Genomic DNA, 19400 nt, shown 5'->3' on the forward strand with positions numbered 1-19400 from the left:
ACGCCACTGGAGGTGTTTGTGTTAATGAGGAGGATTAGGCGATGCTTTCAGAACAAAGGGAAAGAAACAAGTTGTCCTAATAGGATGGAATGTTCTGTATTAAAATGCATGCCCATGAACACTCGCAGAACAAAGCGGCAATAAAAAATTAACTTGGACAGAAGCTTAGTTTTAACGAGGCTTCTGCGCCTTCCAGTTGCAGCTCCACGGACAGCACTTGAGCCCCTTCTCGCCTTGGTCCCCGGCGCCCTGCCTTGTTGCGCAGGCCGGCAGGGGCCGAAGCGAAGCCCTGAGCCGCCGAGGCTCCTGCCCCAATTACGTGCCCCCTTCATCCACATCGCCCGCGTTTGGGGTCTCTTTCTGCCACACCATCACAGCTGAAAGACAGAGCCCTGCTACCCCCCCCCCCCCCCCACCCAGAGAGGGTGGCGCTTGCTCTAGCCTGGAAAAACTATTCTGGAAGTCTGCTGGCCCGGGACACAGCAAGCGATGGCCTCGGCTGGGGCCAGGGCCTTCAGGAGACAGACCCTCCACGTCAAGAGGGCGGCAGAAAGACGAGTCACGGAGCATGCGCTGCATAAAACGGCGGGCTGTGCAGAGCGGCTCGCAATCCATCCCGAGCGACTCAGTGGCCCTCCCACCTGTGGCCCTGAGGAGGACCAGGAGGGACGCGCCCCACAAGGTGCAAGTGGCGTTCGGGCATGCGCGAAGGCTGGGGGGAGTCTGCGGGGACCACACTTGACCTAGAGGACACTCGGAAAAGAGAACTGACCCTACCGTCCGATAACAGTGCAAGTGAAGGGGAGCAAGCAATGTCACGAGGCTTAAGGCGAGAAAAGTCGCGGGGGTGCCTCAGAGATGGCCAAGGCTGCTCCCGTGCAGGACTCCGGGGAGCAGGACCATCATCCCCGAACGGGGATTCTGGCCATCGGAAGCTCTGAAAGGAACCACTATTCTGCAGGCATAAATGTTCCTATCGATGCCACGATTAGCAGACTTACTGTCACCAGTTATTGACCATATTAACGTATCAAACAGACCTTCCACGTTCAGAAGCAGCATCTTCATGAACCAGAGTTGAGGATAATCGGTACGGAACAGCAATCTCCATCCTCCCCAGCAAGAATGCCAGCGGCCTCAAACTGGCCACTGTTATCAAGATACCACTCGGACGTGATGGGTCCAGATGGACTGGATGGGAAAAGCCACATCTGTGGGACGTCTGCCTCCCGCAGGGCTTTGCAAGGGGGAGAGTTCATCTCCCGGGTTCCACACCGCTTGCCTGCAAAGTCCCAGACCCCGTCTTTTTTTCTCAAGCACAAATATGCACACACGTGCTCTCGGATTCTGAACAGACTGCCTGGCAACCCTCAGGGGCATGTGCCGTCATCTGCATCCTCCTTCCATGCCATCTACTCAAGATGTGCTCACGCAAGTGAAGAACATGCAGAAAGGCTAGGCTGCAGGCGGGGCCCCCGCCGAGACGGCAGCCGCAGCAAGCTGGATCTAAGCTTAAAGAAGGCTTTCCATCCACAGTAGGTCTGCAGTAACAGAGATTAACCAAGGGAAGGTCCAGGTTCCGTGGCTGGGGGGTGAATCAAGCATCAGAGCGTCATTCCGCCAAGACCAAAGCCTGCAAAATTGTAGATTGGCTGAGACAAAACTGGTGGGTCAACTTCCTGAGTACAGAAACAAAAGCTTTTCGGTTTCCCCATCAAGCGTCCAGGCAGACGGGCCATGGACATGCGAAGGGAACCGAGCCAGTTGGTTGAGGAAGCTCAGCACCAGCTCCACGCCACAAAATCCACAGGGCACGGGGCTTTGCTGAAAACGGGTGTTTCGCGCAATTAGCGAAGAACGATTGCTCAGATTAGAGCCATCCTGTTAACCCTGGAAAACCTAGAGTGGCCGAGACACTCAGAGACACTTGATGTCTATAGAGCTCTTTCAGAGTGTTCAAAGCACTTGACACGCAGAAGATGTGCATAATCCTCACAACACCCTTGAGATGGAAGGCTTATTAATCCAGATTACAGATGGAGGCTGGAGGCCAAACACACAAGTACAGCCTTCCCCAGTGAGGCTTCGGTCTTGCACATCTGGGGGCGGCTTGCAGGGAAAGGCTGCTGTGGGGGTTTTGTGCAAAGCACATCACATCTAAGATCCAGCTTGAACCTGGAACTTCTGGGCTCACCCACTTTGCCACTAGCACGGGACACCTGCCTCTCCAGTGAACTGGGTTAAGACTTCTGTCGGGAAGGGACACAACTGGGAAGACCAAGGCAATGGGATGCAGGCAGCTGAGCACAGCAGGACCTTTCAGCAAGAGACCCAGCGGAAAGGAGGTGAGCAAAGGCCTTTCCCACACTTACAGCCACTGGCTTTGGCCCACAGGGCAGCTCGAGCCAACTCGGGACGCGCCCCCGTGCTTCACTCCCCTGGAAGCAACTGGCGAGAGCCAGTGCGGTGTCGTGGTAAGGGGCACGGGACTGGGACTCTAGCGATCAGCTGTGGAGCTCATTGGGTGACTTGGGGCCAGCCACAGACCCTCAGCCCAACCCCCCTCACAGGCGGTTGTGAGAAAGAAGATGGGGAGGAAGAGAACTGTGAAAACCAGTTTGCGTTCCTTGCATGGGAAAGGGTGGGTTGGTGAATGAATGAATGAAGGCTGCACCCCCTCCTCTGGCACCAAAACGTGTCCTCAGCCCTGGGGAGCTCCGCAAGAGCATCCAGCCTGACGAACGGATGCAGGAAGAGCTGCAGTGCATCTTGACCCCAAATCCCTACTGAAAACCCTGCTCCAAGGCCTCTGACCCCGTGCGCTCCACCCAGGACCAGCGTGCCGCTGGAGCATGGCCGTTCTCCGAAAGCCTGGCCTTCGCTGCCCCGCTGGCTGTCTTAGCCCTACAACCGCCACATTAGTTTGCAAGCTGCTCCAAGCGGGGATGTTACTTCAAAACACACCACACACTGGAAGTGCTGTATAAGGCACGGCTTCCCTAAATCATAAAAAGCCAGCTGCGGGCACCACGCATCCACGTGGATTGCAGCCATTTCTGGGGCTTCATGCTCCGTGTTCACTGGGACGCGGAGAAACAGAGTTGAGCACCGGCCCCACTAGCCACTGGCCAAGCGGAATAAAAATCTGCAGGGACTCCTTTAGCCTTTTCATTGGGGCATTTTATTAATGTTCATGTATTTCAAAATAGAACACTCCCCGATGGAGCAGACCTCGGAAATAATTCTTAATCAACTACCTGCATGGTTTTGGGCATATTCCACAACTCAGGGGCCACACACACACTGCAGTGGCCACTGCAGGAATGGACTGAAATTAGTCTTGAAAACACCATGCCTAGAATATGCAGGTTTTATCCTGAAGCAAAATACTGGATCTTTGACTCTTCTACCCGAAAGTATGAGTCAGTCAGTCAGTCAGTCAGTCAGTCAGTCTCTCCCTCCCTCCCTCCCCCTCTCCCCGCCCCCACCATGTAGGTGACCAATTCCAACACAACCTAGTTGACTCATATTCCGTCGTCCAAACCATTCCGATCCTGCTTCCCTGGCAGTAAGCCTCAGGAGAGATCTCCAAACGGCTCTGTCCTTCCCAGGATGAAAAAGGATTAAATGCTCAGGTGCTGGAGCAACACTCGCGTGTTGACTCTCCCGCACACCAAGGTCCCCTCTTCCCCAGTGATGCTGGCAAGCTCGGCCGGCACCCCCCGCATCTCCGTCATGCACGTTTACCACCATTAATACAGAGTTTTGACAGGCCGCAAACAAGCGAAAGTGGTTTGGACAGGGAGGGAGGGGCAGGGGCGGAAGAGCGCGAGCTCGCTGTGACTGGAACCTGCAGAAGCACAAAGTGATCGCTCCAGCCGAGAGGCTCCGCTCATCCCGCCAGCAAGAAGCCGACGGCAAATCTTGTAAGGAGAACGGCATGCCCCTTGAAGTCACTCGCTAGCGCCTGTCATTTAAGTTCAAAGCAGAGTGGGGAAGGGGGTCCAGTGACGCCTTCGCCCCTACCCCCCCCCCCGAGCCCTGCTGAAGCTCAGCACCTCTGACAAGCGCTGCCCGCTCTCCTGCAGGGCCAAGAGCCAGCCTCGCTGGCTACACGGGGGGATGCTGCAGCCAGTCACCCAGGGCCACGTTCAAACAGGACAGGGCCTTCATGCACAAGCGGCAGCATGTTCTCAGCCCCTGACCAGAGCATGCCTGCTCGGCAGTCTGCCCAGCCACCGCTCCCGGCCCGGACACTCCACGGCTCTCCCCTGCTCAGGCCGTCAACTGTCCTTTCGCAGCTGACGTCAAGCATTCTGTGGTTCATTCAGAAGCTCTTTAAGGGGGACAGGACCCCGTAGGTCACGGTTCTCAGGGGTCCTGCTTTGGCTTTGGTCCTGTCAACATTCATTCCGAGTTTGTTTGGAAAGGCAGTGACAGAGACGGTCCCCTTTGACATGAGAACCGGGGCAGCGCCTAATTCCTGCAGCCAAGAGAATTCCTGCAGCCTAATTCGCTGCGCTTCGCCGCTTGGGCCCCTTTTCGGCTGGGTCTTGCTTAGCCTCCTTACCAGAATGGGATTCTGCACAAGCACTCAAGAGAGCATACGATGTGGCTGCAGGAAAGGAGAATCCGACTCCCTTCCCCCATGAGCTGCTCTCGATGCAAAAATTAAACCCAGCTCAGCAGCTCTGCTCTGCAAGGAAGGTGGGGCAGAAATATGACCAACTCCCGCAGCTGCCCCTGTGACGCCCAACTCGAAAGGCACAAGAAGCTCTGTTTTCCTGCAGTTCCTTCTGCTCTGCAAGATCTTCCAGCTCTTCCACACTGGCTCCAACCTCCCCCTCCCGCATGGCTGGGATCCCCTCATGGACCGCCTTCAAGATCCGATCGCAAGGTGGGCACTGTCTGGGGCATGCGGTCGTCGTGCGCGGGATATGCATTTTAGCAGGCACTTATCCAAGAGGGTGCCAGTCCAGAAGCCTGTGCCTGCACGTGCGCAGAGTGGGACCTGGGCCAGGAAGTCGTGTGCGGGGGCCGGCAGCTGGGGCTGCCTGAGCTCCGAGGTCACAGCCTTTTCAGGCGCGAAGGGGAAAGGGAAAGGGCAGCACCAAGTCTCTGGCTTTACAAGGCCTGGAATAAATGCTACCAGCTTGGCCTTTGGCCGGCTGCACCCCCAGAACAGCCCTCGGGGAATCTGGGTGGAAGGAGAAAGCCCCCCAGCTTTGGATCTGCACGTGGCTGAATGACGTGCATCGAACAGGCTTCTGTGCCCTTTCCCAGGATCACACGTGAGGTCTAAGAACCACGACCCTTCCTGGATTCAGGGATTATGACACCAAGGATTCAGTCCTCACAGTCTCCAAACAGGTGCTTCTGGGGAGCCCACAAGCAAGAGGTAGGAGCGACAGCACCTTGCTGCTTGCCCGTGCTGCAACTGGAGCACACCGGCACACTGCCTCGGGTGCTGGAGGACTCGTTGCCCCCAACCACCTTCTGCAGACTGGTTCTGCCCAATCCCCTTGAAAGCCATCCAGGTTGCAGGCCAGCCCGACACGGTGTGGTACCAAATTGCTACTGTGCGCTGTGTGAAGAAGGGCTTCCTTTTCTCTGCTCCTGAATTTTCCAGCTGTCAGCTTGATGGGATGGCCGTGGGATCCTGCATGTCTCCATAGCCACCGTCTCTGCACTCTGCGGATTCTGATGGACCTCTGTCCTCAGTGCAGTGCAGCTGGAGCGGTGGCCACAACTGAGGAGCAGGTACTCCTTTTGGATCTGGACAGACTATGGAAGTGGGCTGGGACAACAGGATGGTGTTCAATGTGGACAAGTGCAAGGTCTTGCACTTGAGGCAAAGGAATAGGTGTCATAAGTACAGGAGGTTGGAGAGCAGCACTTGTGAAAGGGACCTCAGGGTGCTGGTTGACTGCAGGCTAAACATGGGCCAGCAGTATGATGCGGTGGCCAAGAAGGCGAACGCCACCCTTGGCTGCATAGCCAGAAGGGTGGCTTCTAGATCGAGAGAGGTGTTACTGCCACTCTATACAACTCTGGTGCGCCCGCAACTGGAGTATTGTGCTCAGTTTTGGGCCCCTCCTTACTGGAAGGATACAGCCAGGTTAGAGTCAGGGCAGCGTAGGGCCACAAGGCTGGTGGCCAGTTTGCAGGGGAAGCCACATGAGGCGAGACTGAGGGAACTGGGTCTCTTCAGCCTGGAGGAGAGGAGACTCGGAGGGGATTTGTTGGCAACACACAGGTATGTGAGGGGATGTCACACGGAGGTGTGTAGAGACCTGTTCTCCCCTGCAGAGAAAGGCAGGACGAGCTCCAATGGAGCAAAGATCAGGGAACCATGGTTCAATTTGGATGCCAGGAAGCACTTCCTGACAGTCGGGACCCCGAGGGTGTGGAATGGGCTTCCACGGGAGGTGGTTGAGGCTCCATCGGTGCGGGTGTTCAAGGATAGGCTGGACGTGCACATGGTGGGCATGTCGTGAGTGGAGCCCACTGAAGTCGGGGTTCAGACTAGATGGCCCGGGAGGCCCCTTCTGACTTGCTCTGTTTCTATGTTTCAGACTTCCAGCAGAGAATTTACCCATTTGTGCAGGTGACTTACAGGAGCGCAAGAGAATCTGGGCCCTCTCTGCTGAGAAGCTCACTCTGCAGGGCCCTGCTTTGAACCCCTTTCTGGAACGTGGCAGGAAGTTCTGTGCTCTAAACCAAGAGCAGGAAACAAGGAGAGGCCATCAGTCCCACCCAGCGTGACCGATGGACAGGCATTACAGAGCTGGAGCCCCAAGACACAGGACTCCCATCAGCTGCTGCTTGGTGCAAGTCGTCCAGCAGGTTGTTTCCATTCTGGTGTCTATTCAGTACCCGATAAACAGCTCCTGGGGGAGATTAACCCCCATCCCACCCAAAGCACCACTGCTTATCAAGGCATGGTAAACATCAAGCAGAAAACCAAATAAATGTACCCCACCCCCTCTGAACTCCACCCCAAGGAAGTGGGGCAGCCTCGAGTTGAAAGCTTATCTCCATGGGGCACTCCCACAGCCAGCAATGCACGGGAGAAACCTCAATAAAAGCAGGGCCTGAAGTGCCAGAGTTGTGCCCGGAGGTGCATGCAGTGAAGATTTCTGACTCTTCCCCCCATACAAATCAGTCCGTGGGCCTCCAAGCTGCAGCAGTGACACTCCTCCCGTGCGTTACAGCTCCACACCTGCCGTTCCTGGATGAGGGGCGTGCGTCCTGATGAAGATGCTCACCACATCCCACGCTGCCCCCCCTCCCCAATCTCCAGGATCATTGCTGGAAAGAGACATGTCAACTGGCTTTCCAGGCACCGCTTGGCAGCTTGCCCAGGGAAAGGGGGAGTGCCCGACGTGCCTGAGCATGCAGGACGGAGCGTGCTTGCCTCGTGGGGGATCTTGGGAAAGCGGAGGGGCGGCAAAGGCGGCTGGTGCTGGAGGAAAGCGTTTTCCAAGGCGGGGCCTTCTTTCGCCGCAAACACGGGGCCTAGGGATGAGCTGTGGCGCTAATAAGAGAAATGCGCAACCAGAACCACTAGAAAAGCTGTACGTAACCAGTTGGGATGGAAGGGAAGAAGGCAAGTAAAACTGCCCCGGAGAAAGTCAAGGGCCTACGTCACGTCAAAGGAAGTGTCAAAATGGGCCTTTTGTGAAGAAGGACGGAAGCAATTAACTCGCAGAATGTGCTGGGCTTGCAGGAGCCTCCTCGTTGGCACCTGCTGGCGGGAGAAAATAGTTATGTCACCCAGAAGGGTGACAAATGGCACGTCAGGGACTGAGAAGCTGCGAGGAGGGGGGGTTGGAGCGATGATTGGAGTTTAATGACTGGAGTTTTAAAGAGGAGAGCTGAAGATGCAGGTAAAAAACCCCGGGGAATCCTCTCTGCCCCCTGTGAGCACATGGACAAGTTGGCACATCCCAGTGTGGAATTTCAGAGACGCCGAAGCGGCTCCTTGCAAGGGAGCGGCCGATGGCCAATTACAGACCCCTCCTGTGCAGGGAGGCCATCCCCCTCCACCTGCCACCAGCTCCGTCCCCACCGCCCAGACCAAGATGCGCCCGTGGCAGAAGCCGCGCAGGAGCAGCCTGCCAGACGAAGGGAGGACGCCAGCACACGGGCCATGCCCGGAAGCACCATCCCAGATGCCGCCCCCGCCCAAACCCCTCAAGCCCAACCACATGAACTCTTGGGCAAGGAACAGGCCACCCTGAGCATGCACAGAGCGTCTCCCCCTATTCACCCCACAAGCAGAGCTCACCCACAAGCACCTCATCGCACGCACGCACGCAGAGAAGTCATCTGGTTGCCACTGCCAGGCAAGCAAAATGCCCACTTCCCGCATCCCTTATTTTACAAACCAGGCAATGGAGGAAGGGGGCAGGAAGCTTCTGCGGGAAAGTCGCCACCTTAATTGCGTCCTTCTGGGATTGCCCCTTTCCCCCGTGGGCTCGAACAGCCCCGTCCATGCTGGCTCTGCTGACACTTCAGGAGTGACAAGAAATGCCAGGTTTGGGAGCAGGGGAAAACGTGTTTCAGGGAAGGAGACAGAAAAGACATGGCATTAAGGAAGGGGAAGGTCGGCTGGGCTGGGGGTTTCCCCCAGATCCTTCTGCAAGAGGTTGGGTTGCTTTACGTGGGGCCTCACTCTTCCTCTCCCCGCACCTGGTTCAACCTCTCCCACCAAGCTCCCACCACCCTCGCCTGAGAAGTCTGCAACGAGTGCGCATCCCCAGAGAACAAAGCAACTGAGGCGCATGGGTGCTGCGGAAGCACATGCTACAATGACGGCAATTCTACAAACACTGCGCTAAACAAGAACTAGCTGGGTGAAATAGAGGTCAAAGGAGACGAGGCCGGCAGATCTGCCCACCAACTTGGCACGGGGCACAGCACAGCCAAACGAGCTGAGGAAAATCAGCTAGCACCACAATCCTATGCAAGTTTAGACAGAAAAGGGGCCGGCAGCTTCAAGCACACCCCAAAGTTGCAAGATTGTGCATTAAATGGGAAGAGGCGCCTGAAGTTCAGTGGACACTTCTGTGCCCGGGGAGGGGTATCGGGGCTATTCCCACACTCGGGGCTCCCTGCCTGCAGCCAGCACTCCACCCGAGGCTCCCCCCAGCAGCAGCGCAAAACCTTTCTGCTCGGCCTCCCATGTGACACAAGGGCTGGACGGCTCCGCCACCAGCCACCTTGCTTGGAATAAAACGCGTTCGAGCACATGGACTTGGTCGCCTCTATGGAGAGCAACCCCATAAAGCTCGCTCACGACTGGAACTGCTTCTCAGCCGTCTCTCTGAAGTGCCCGCCGCAACCTACAAGCCGCTGCTCTGGCCTCCCTTATCCCATCCTTCCCCACCCAACAAGTCCTGCTGGTCTTGCTAACTGGGGGCGGGCAAGGGGTGTTAGACGCACCCAGAAGGCACCAGCTAGGAGGTCGCCACCTGACCTCTTCCTCACCCTCCCAACCACATCTGGCTTTGGGAATTGAGGACATACCAAAAGAATTCTTGCGCCCCGTCAAAGACAGAAGCTGAAAATGGGGAAACAAACCAGAAGGAAAGAGAGAGCAAGGGCAGAAGCAGGCCTGGGTAGTAAACAGAAAGCAGAGCTGAGCTGTGCAGTGCCCACGACAAACTGCCGCCTCCTTTCTCCCCCACTGCAAAACTCACCAGGTCGCCTTGAGCATCTCATTACCTTCCGTCTTTCCTACCAGAAAGTTTGCTGCTCTGAAGAGGATAAATTACATTATAATTGCAGAGTGAACTGCAAAGTCCTCCAGAAAATAATCACCTAGTTTCCGAGGCCCTTTTGGAGATACCCCAACACAGCACCACGCAGGAACACAGGCAAAATTGGCTCTTTCTTGGCCACACGGGGCTTGTAATTTCCCATGGGTTTAATTTGCTTCCAACCAGGCTGCCGAGAGACGCTGACCTTAGTCCTGAACTTGGCTCAGGAGCAATTAGAGAAGAGGTTCCCTTCAACTTGCTGAGCAGCGAACTTGGCCAGTCCCAAGAACTGAGGAGCCTGGCGGGAGCCCGAAACAACCACAGCAGGCCCCTTCGGCGGCAGTGCGAGAAAGAGATCCCACCTTATGTTCAGTCTGCTGCACGTGACTCCGAACACCAAGACCTGTCACCTCCCAGAATGTCCAAGCATGGAATCATGACGTGGCCAAAACAGAGCTGCAGGTGCCATACACATGCCGGCTTTCAGTACAAAATGTCTAGATGAGAGGCCCAAGTGCGGTGTTTGTGTTCTCCGGCACTGGAGAGGGCGGCCGAAACGGGCCAACGCCTTGGCATCCCTCTTTCCAGCCAGGAGGACCAGCCGCTCCAGCTGGCAGTTCCCTGCGCCTACAAACTCTGGCCTCCCTTGGCCAGAAGGCGAAGGGCCAGTGGGAGACGGCAGCCCTGCCGACCTGGGACAGCATCGTAAGAAGGAAGACCAGCCTGGCCCCAGAGAAGGACTGGCTGCAGGGAGCTTGCTTCCCCGCTCCCCTGCCAGAAAGAATAGCTATCAGAACGTGGAAGAGAAGCAATGGTGCCTGGAAGCTGCTTTTTACCACCTTCCCACCCACCCCCATCCCATTCCTTTTGCGTCACGTCTTCAAAACTGTATAATTTAAACTGGTTGGCTGAGCACAGGAACTGACTCAGTGTTAAACTCTGCAAGCTCTCTGGAAGCACTTTTTGTCTGAGAAGCAGCAAAAAAATGATGTGGACCAGCAAGCAAGCAAATATTTGCACACGGACAACAAATAATCTGATGGCCAAATTAAAAAACAGGTCTGCAATACATGCGCAGCTTCTGGAATTATCATGGGGGCGGGGACATCAAGAAAGAGCCTCGCAGCTTCTCATCCCTCCTGCAGCCACTCTCGTGGCCTTCAGAAATCAATTTCTAATTTTCTGGTCCTGCGTCCCTTGCCTTATCTGCCCTGGGCTTCACAGCACGGCCAACAGATGAGAGGCTCCAGCAGAAGCGACTTCGCCTGCCGCTGCACCAAGGGAGGCACCCAGAGGCGTCCTGCCTCAGGCCAGGCCAGCGCACACTCTCCCCTGGCAGGCCCCTCCGTCCTTCCTCCCCCAAGCGAGGGCCTGGCACTTCTGGGAGGAGAACCTGCCCACGCTGCATTTGCCCCAGCCTGGCCTTTCTGCTGTCCCATGAGACCAGCTTCACACCCGGCCAGCAGGCGGCACGCCAGGCGCCCCAGGCCGAACTGAAGCGAGTGCTGCAGGAGTGCAGGCCACCGAATAAGACCCCTGCGGAAGGGCGCCTGCTGCTTCCTCCCAGCTGATCTTTAATTACAACTGACACTGATCTGCTAATTGCTGTTGTTAATTATATTAATGATCACTGTACCCAGCCTCAAGTGGGTTGTGTACCTGTGAGGCTGAGCTCTGGCTCAGGTTAGCAAGGAGAAGCGGATCCTTTTCTGGTTTTCGCCGGCTCCAGGGAGCAGCACCCTGAGCTTTTGCCAGCCACACCTCTGAAGGGGAAAGATGCCTCCAGAGGCACACGCCGGATTCTCTCTCTCAGGATTGCGGCTCATGGACCTCCTGCAGGCTGGGAGTGTCGCTGAAGCAAGCCGAGCACGTGAGCCCGTCCTGCCTGCAGACTCGTGTGCGGGCCATGAAAGGGCGAGAATGTGGCGTGGGAAAAGCAGTCACCTCCTCCCAGAGTATTTTGGGAAGCTGCCACAGCCTGCAAGAGGAGAGGGCGGGCAAGGGCCATCTGCGCCATGGATTAAGTCTCCTGTTCTCTCGCCAGTTAACTCTCTGACGTGAAGCCCAGCCTCCCTGAACGGCGAGGCCGGCCGACAAATGCGGCTCGCGCCGAGACCGCAGGCCCCACAGGAGCAGGTGGGAGCCTCCGCAGGATCAGCATTCCAAGAGGCAGGCGGGACAGAGGCAAGTGGCCGGCCTGCAAAAGGGAGCCATTTTCCAGGACGCTCCCATGGAGTCACCTAATGAAGCTGAACGTCGGGAGACCCAGGCAGAAAAAGAAGGGGTTCTTCAGACCAAGCCCGGCCACAGCAGGGAGTCCGCTTCCATGAAACGCAGCAGTGGCTTTAAAAGGAGCCTGCACGGAGGCATCGTGGCGCTGCTAGTCCCGACGGCTCTCTCCTCCCTCCAGCACCAGAGGCGGGATGCCGACGTGTACCAGGTGCTGTTTGCTTGAGAGTTCCCCAAGGGCCTCGGCGCTCTCCCTCTGCCCTTCGGAAGCCCTCCTGACACTGAATTGGGCCCGCCCTGGCTCAGTGATGGGCAGCGACAGGCAGCAGCTTTCCGGTCCCTTCGGCCAAAGGGGAGGGAGGCATGCTCTGGCCTCGCCCTCTCAGAGTCTTCTGACAGGAGCAGCCGGGGGTGCCAGCTGGACCTTCCGTGGCCTCACCCCAAGCACGCATCAGAGATACAGATCCTGCCGGGACATCCCCGCCAAGCATACACAGCGCAGCCCAGCCTGCCAGGGGTTTCTTCCCACTTCCCTCAGCAGGAAAGGCTGCAGGCCGGAGCTAGTGAAATCAGCCTAGCCAGACAGAGCTGCGGCATCCTTGCAGGAGGACTGGGCACCGAGTCCTAACATAACCCAGCAGCCCCTCGGAGCCTCCTGGGTGCAGCTCCTGCTTCCAGTCATCTGCCTAGCAAAATTAAGGCTCCTGGTTTGAAGGATGCTGCAGCAGAGCTTCTTAGAGCAAGGTGAAGAACGCGGAGCCATGTGCCAAGGGCTGCCACGAAAGATGCTTCAAAAGCTGCAGCCGGTTCAGAATACGGCTGCATGTTAACAAGCGTGAGCTAAGAGCAGGCGCTGCTGCCTTGCCTGCAACTGCCTTGCTTGCACTGGCTCTCGATTCATTTCATGGCTCAGTCAGGGAGCCTCCTTTCAGGCTCTCAAGCCCTGCGTGGCTTTGGGCCGCTTGTCTCCAAGAGACAAACCTGCTTGAACCTCAGAAGCTTCCGCAGAGGAACACTGAGGTCGCTACAGGTAAAAGGGCCTTCTCCGCAACGGTGCCCAGACTGTGGAAAGCTCTTCCTGGAATGGCTCGCGATGTCACACACAGAGTGGCTTTGCACATAATGACAACCTGTGGGTTGTTGCATGTACCTGTTGCCAGGCATGGGCAGAAGCGGAAGCCCACAGTCCCTCCACCCTGCTCTGCATTTCCACTTTCAGTTAGCTACCTATGATTGACCTGTTCAAAGATGGTTAGCATGAAGTCAGATTCTGGACACCACAGGTTAAGGGTCAAACAACCCAAGAGTTAACCCATGGCTTGTTGCTGGGTTAATTCTGGGTTGATAACCCGCTAAAAACCAAGGATGCCTGGGTTCAGATATTGGGCAAGCAACCTTTGAACAAGAAACCTGAAGCAGTTAACTGAAAACGAAACTGAGCAGTGGGCAACAGGCTCCTCGGGCCCATTTGATGTTGGTAATTTAACAAACACAGGAATTGCCCTTTCATGCAAACCATGCAGGCCAGATTGCTGCCATTCAAGTGCCAGGCAAATGGCTTTTTATTTCCCCACAGAGTTCTATGCAGTTTGACTTTTATTACCATTTTACTTTAAAAAATGTGCAATACTGTCTTGAAAGACAAAAATCTTCTCAAAGCAGTTTACAAAATGAAGACATAAAACAGTAAAATTTGGGCATACAATTAACTAAAAGAACATTAAATTATCATTCTAATATAGCTAAAAATAAGGGAAACTGGCGAGGACCAGATGGAGAGCGCTGCTCGCCAGGGTGACGGCAGCCAGCTGCCCCCAGCCAACAGCAGCACTGCTATACCCGAGAGCCAGAATACCAGTCTCTTGAGGGCCACGGAAAAGAAATATGAAACCGAAAGACCGAGCAAGGAGCAAGCAGAGCGGGCAAACGTTCACCTCTTGCCACTTGTAACAGCTTAATAACGGTGCTCATAATTCAACCATGTTCAACACCCGGGTGCATCCACATGATGCCAGATCAAAGTTCCAAGCTCAGCCCACTAGGCCACCAAGCCAGGCTATTTGCACCCACTAGGCAGAGACTGGTGGCTTTTGCGTGACGTTAAGCCACACAAGGTCAGAAAAGCACGACCCTCTGCGCTTTCTTGGTTTGCAGATCCCAAGAGACCCAGTCCTTGCACTGGCTGGGGGGGCTGCGGCCCAGCAGCTCCAGGAGGGCCGCCCGCTGCCCACGCCCTGCCTCTCCCGCCCTGCCTCTCCCGCCCTGCCCGGCGTTACCTCTCGGCCTCCTCCTTGACCGTGGAGAACTGGGCCGGCTGGCGGCTGGGCCGGCTCTGCTCGGGGGCCTTCTCCCCGCCCTCGGGCTCCTGCTCCAGGGAGGAGCTGGTGCTGCCCTCCCGGCTGACGTTGCTGCTGCGGCCAGGGCTGTTCTCGGTGGAGGCCCGGGGGGACTCGGTGTTCTGCTTCAGGGTCTGCAGCTTGGCCAGGGGGATGATGTCGCAGTTCTGCGGGCGGTGCCACACCGTCCGCTGGGTGGTGGCATTGTAGTAGTAGAAGCGGGAGGTGTTGGGGTCAAAGAGCTCCCACCACTGGTTCTCGTTGGTGCGCTTGATGCGGACGCCGGCGGGGGGGTCCCAGACGCACTCCCCCGTGATCAGGTTGGCGTACATGCGCTCCCGCGTCCGAGGCTCGATGATTTCCACCCATTCTAGCCTGCGGAGACAAAGCAGAGGCGGGGCCATGAGAAGCGGGCACCCCGGGATCGCTCAGCACTGGAAGTTAAGGGGGCCGGGGGGGCGGGGGGGGGCTGTAGCTCACCAGCAGGGCCCAAGTTTCAGCTTAGACAAAAAGGCAAGATTAGCAGAATCTGCAGTGGCGGCAAAGCTAACCAACTATGTAAATAGAAGACCACTAGAAGAATTTAATGATAAATGGAAATTCTATTGTGCTTAGAATGATTAATGGAAGTTCAGGGGAGTTGGGAAAAGAAAAAGGAAAGCAGTATCTGTTGATGTATAGAATACTGATTGCTTTTCGGTGAACTCTCATAGAGCGTGGGAAGATAGAGTCAGTTTGGGGGATGCAATATAGGCTGTATCTGTTTAAAATTCCCTTGGCAATCTTGTCTATTCTGTTTATCTTGTTTACTTCAATTTGTTCTGTTTATACTAGTTTTTTCTGTTTTTTCTATGTATATGGCTATGCATAAAAATTAATTAGAAAGAAAAAGAAAAAAAGGCGAGTGAGGGGAGGCAGAGCAGAGGTGCGTGAAATACTGCCTGGTGTGAAGAAAGCAGAGAGGGGGGCATTTTTCTCCCTCTCCCATGACACTTGAACTCAAGGGGGTCATCCCACAAACTGGCTGGGGGAGCTTTAGGACAGGCAAGAAGAAGGCCTTCTACACACAGCATAAACTATGGAACTTGCTGCCTCGGAAAGTGGTGGTGGTCGACAAGTACCTGGGGGAGGCTCTCCGTGGCTACTAGCCCTGTGGGCCTTGTGCTCTCTCCTTACCAGAGGCGGCCTGCCTGCACACCCCGGCTGCTGAGGAGCTTGGGCAGCTGGAGGCCTTGCACCCCTCCTGCCGGAGGGACCCTGTGGGCAGCTGACCTGCCACCTCGTGTATGCAGGAGCGCTGGACTGGATGGAACCTGCGTCTGATCCTTATGGGTTTTCCATCATGTGTGTGGAGCGCTGGGCTGGATGAACCTTGGGTCTGATGCAGCAGGTCTTTCCTTATGTTCATCCCTGGAATCTCCAGTGGGGCTGGAAAAAGTACCTGCCTGTATCTCTGGAGAGATGTTGCTGCCAGTCTGTGCCGGCAATATCGGGGTACACAGACTGAGTGACTGACTCCGGGTAAGGCTGTTTCCAGTGTTCCCAACCTGAGGAGGTCTTGGGAAAGGTATCCTATGGGACAGATTGGACACAGCCACTTAACTAACGTACCTTGAATCACACACTGCATTCTGCAAGCAAAACACGGGGCAGATTAACCTTGAACATCAAGAACTGCTTGCACAGAAAAAGTTAAAGCCATTAAAATACTCGAGTGAATGTGCTTTTTTAAAAAAATCAGATGGCGTTCCATAAAAAGCCATGAAATATACAGGCTGCAGAACGCTGACATTCCATGGGAGGTGTGATGCGAATCTCCCACCAAGTTGCTTCGTTTCATTTTACTGGAAATCAGCTTTGAAGAGCAGGAATTCAAGCAGAAGGACTACTTAACCTTTGACCTCCCACTACAAGAAACCCATTTGCCCACTCAAAATCGCCCACTCAAGCTGCTTGAACAGCCCAAGAATGAAAAGATACAAGACCCCTCCATGGTTTCCCCTACAGGAAGAAAATTCTAAGTGGATAGATTATTTTATCCAATAGAACAAATTATTCTATATCTGTGGATGGAAAATTCTATCCACAATACCAAGTGGACAGATAGCTGGAAGGGAAGGGAAGGGAAGGGAAGGGATGGGAGGGGAGGGGAGGGGAAGGGAAGGGAAGGGAAGGGAAGGGAAGGGAAGGGAAGGGGCACTGAGGTTTATGCTGCATAAAACTGGTTATCTTCCATGGCTGCTGCTCTGTGGGCGCACACACGCACACACGCACACGCACGCACACACACAGAGTTTGTGTGCTTCCTATGTAACACCTGGTTTGGCACATATTCCATAGATCCAGGTTCAAAGAGATTAGATCCACCAGGAAAAGGTGGCAACTCCATGGAAGAGCACAAGCTCTCCCTGGAAAAGCTCCAAGGCCCAGTCGCTGGCATCTTCAGACAGGGCTGGGAAAATCTGAAATCCTGGAGGTGGCATGGGCTTAAAAGGATCTCCGGAAAGCTGCCGTTGTCCAGAACAGCTACTACACGGTGGTCAACAAGAGTGCAGCAGGTATTTCAGGGGCCTGGAGAAAGTGTTGGGCAGGGCAGGGCCCATCCACTCGGCCACCAACACACTTCCGGACACAGCACAACACTAATCACCTTGAAAGACCTCCATGGCCTGGTTTCCCAACACCTGCTGGAGCGCCTTTGCCCATGCATTCCACCTCGCCAGCCGAGGTCCACTGGGGATAATCCTCCGGAGTCTGCTTCTGCAAGATTAATCTCGGCTACCCAGCTACTCCGTGGTTGCCCCTAAACTGTGGAATATTCTGCAGGAGGAGATGCAGCTAATATCCTAGACTGCTACCTTTAAATAGGGAGTTAAAACTGCGACTCTTCCAACAGACCTTCCCAAATAAGTTTGACTTAATATGCTTGTTTTCAGGCTGAATATTAATTATTGCTGGTTAATCTCCTGTAAACTGCCCAAAGCTTAGGGGAACGGGGTGGTATATAAGATAATCAAAATAAATAAATAATAAAATAAATAGAAACCCTAGATCACAGGGTTACACCAGAGAGGCACAATCCAGACTGCAGCTATCACACAAAAAGTGCTAACCGAACAAACAACACACTATATGATGACGCAAGAAGGTGAGCCAATCTGCACACAGCAGAGTGCAATGGAGCGCAAACAGACCCCGGGGCCAGCAGACAAACTGGGCTGGGACCAGAGTAGAGCATATTTCTTGAAATGTGTTTAAAATCCCTTTATTGAACAAACAACGCAATCGTGAACATGCAGGGCAGACAAAAATTGGCCAGTGGCTTGTACCTTTTTGGTTCCCCACAAAAGCCTCACACACCAGAGTTCCCATTGACGAGTTCCAGTCCGCGGCGGCACGATACTTTTCCCCCGGGTGCTTTTCAACTCGCAGCCAGAGCTGATGCGAGTTGGCGGCTTTGCAGGGCGGAGCAAAGAACTGAGCCCTAAAAGCCCCCCCCCCCCACACCCCAGCCCCCGTCCGGGGTCTCTTTTCTCCTGCACTGGCGCTTAAGATCGCCTGATGAGGCCATGGCCTGCATCCGCGCCAGGGTGCTCAAGCCAAGACTGGCCAGGCATCACTCCAGGCTGCCTTAACTCCTGGCCTGGGGGTGGGCGGTGAGGAACACAACGAGCTCTGCACCAGAGCAACTTGCAGGCCCACCTCAAGCTTCCCTGCAACAGCCGTCCTATGGGTTGGGTCGGGTCAGGGAGGTATTCACGCCCCCAAGCCGTACGGGCAAGGAACCAAAGCTCGGAAGGGAGCACCCTACGCAAGAAGTTCCCGAGGAGCCACGATCTGCACCTCCACCTCCGGGGGCTGCCCACCTCCACCTCTGCTGTTGCGATCTCCGGCGAGAGGCCGGCGATGCCTCCTGAAGATGCGCCACCAGGCACGGCGCACTGGCCTTCGGGCATCTCCGACAGGGATGTGCCAGACCAAGGTAGGGCTCACTTCAGTGCCAGCATGATGCCACGGTCGCAGAGACGCAAACCTGTCTCCAGGTGTGAGAGCCAGTGGAAAGGATGTTCAGCTCTCTGTCGGTCAGTCTCTCTCTGTCGCCCACAACCAGAAGAAGGTACGGCGCTAACCGTAGAACCATCTACGGGGAACGACCACAGGATGAACTGATTTAAACCAAGATGATTCTAAAATCACCATTTAACATCATAACGCGTTTATTTTAAGCATGTGTTCAAATGCATTTTTCCTGTTTGTAATGCATGTACTTCTCAAAGAGGAACACGTACTGGCTGGTTGCTATAACAGAGTCTTTGTTTGCAGCCAAACAGACCCTTTAGACCATCCAGGAGTGCAATTCATCACATCCTTCTCACATTGCAAAATTTCTATCTGCTTAGGGGAGCAACTGTAAAATTTAGGGTTTCTATTCAGCTCAGCTTCTCTGTGCGTGACATGCGGTAAAGGGGTGGCATGTGAGCCGAGCCCAATCTTTGACTCAAAAGCACCCAGGGCCTTCCCGAGGGACCGCCAGGAGGGTATTGGGCTGAACAGCGTCTCCATTGCATGGAAAGGAAACATTTGGGCTGACAGGGTCCAGATTGCATAATATTAATAATAATAGTAACCACAACATATGGCCTGCTGCACTGCATTTATAAAGTGCAGAAAAGGGGCTCAGCTCATTCTTTCATGGGCAAAACAATGAAGTGGCAACAGGCAGAAAAGCTTCTGCCACAATCCACGCGCCTGTCTTTGAGGCCCCGGAAGAGCCTTTGTTTTTCCTTCAAAAGACAAACTCAGCCCACCTGGTTATGTTTATCATAATATTCTTGTTCTCCTCATCACCACTGCTATGACTGTATTTACAACTCTGCCTTTCTTCCCTCTGCAAAGAACCCAAGGCAGCTTCTTGACCCTCCTCCTGCACTCCATTTCATCCCCACAACAACAACCCTGTGAGGCAGGTCAGACCGAGATCTGTGGCTGGCTCGGAGTCGCCCAGTGAGCTTCACGGCTGAGTGGGGACTCGAAGCCGGGTCACTCGAGTCCCCGTTCGGCCCGAAGCCAC

The 19400-nt window shown here is 55.1% G+C and overlaps 1 protein-coding gene across 1 annotated transcript in view; it reads right to left on the bottom strand.

Moving 5' to 3' along the window:
- ARHGAP39 (Rho GTPase activating protein 39) overlaps nt 1–19400 on the bottom strand; it is a 94524-nt gene that overhangs the window by 59145 nt on the left and 15979 nt on the right. Inside the window, exon 4 of the mRNA XM_044453231.1 lies at nt 14270–14704. Within this exon, the coding sequence (XP_044309166.1) occupies nt 14270–14704 (435 nt within the window). The remainder of the gene's footprint in view (nt 1–14269; nt 14705–19400) is intronic.

Source organism: Varanus komodoensis, unplaced genomic scaffold (genome assembly GCF_004798865.1).
Source record: "Varanus komodoensis strain SLA01 unplaced genomic scaffold, ASM479886v1 scaffold78, whole genome shotgun sequence".
Lineage (NCBI taxonomy): Eukaryota > Metazoa > Chordata > Lepidosauria > Squamata > Varanidae > Varanus > Varanus komodoensis.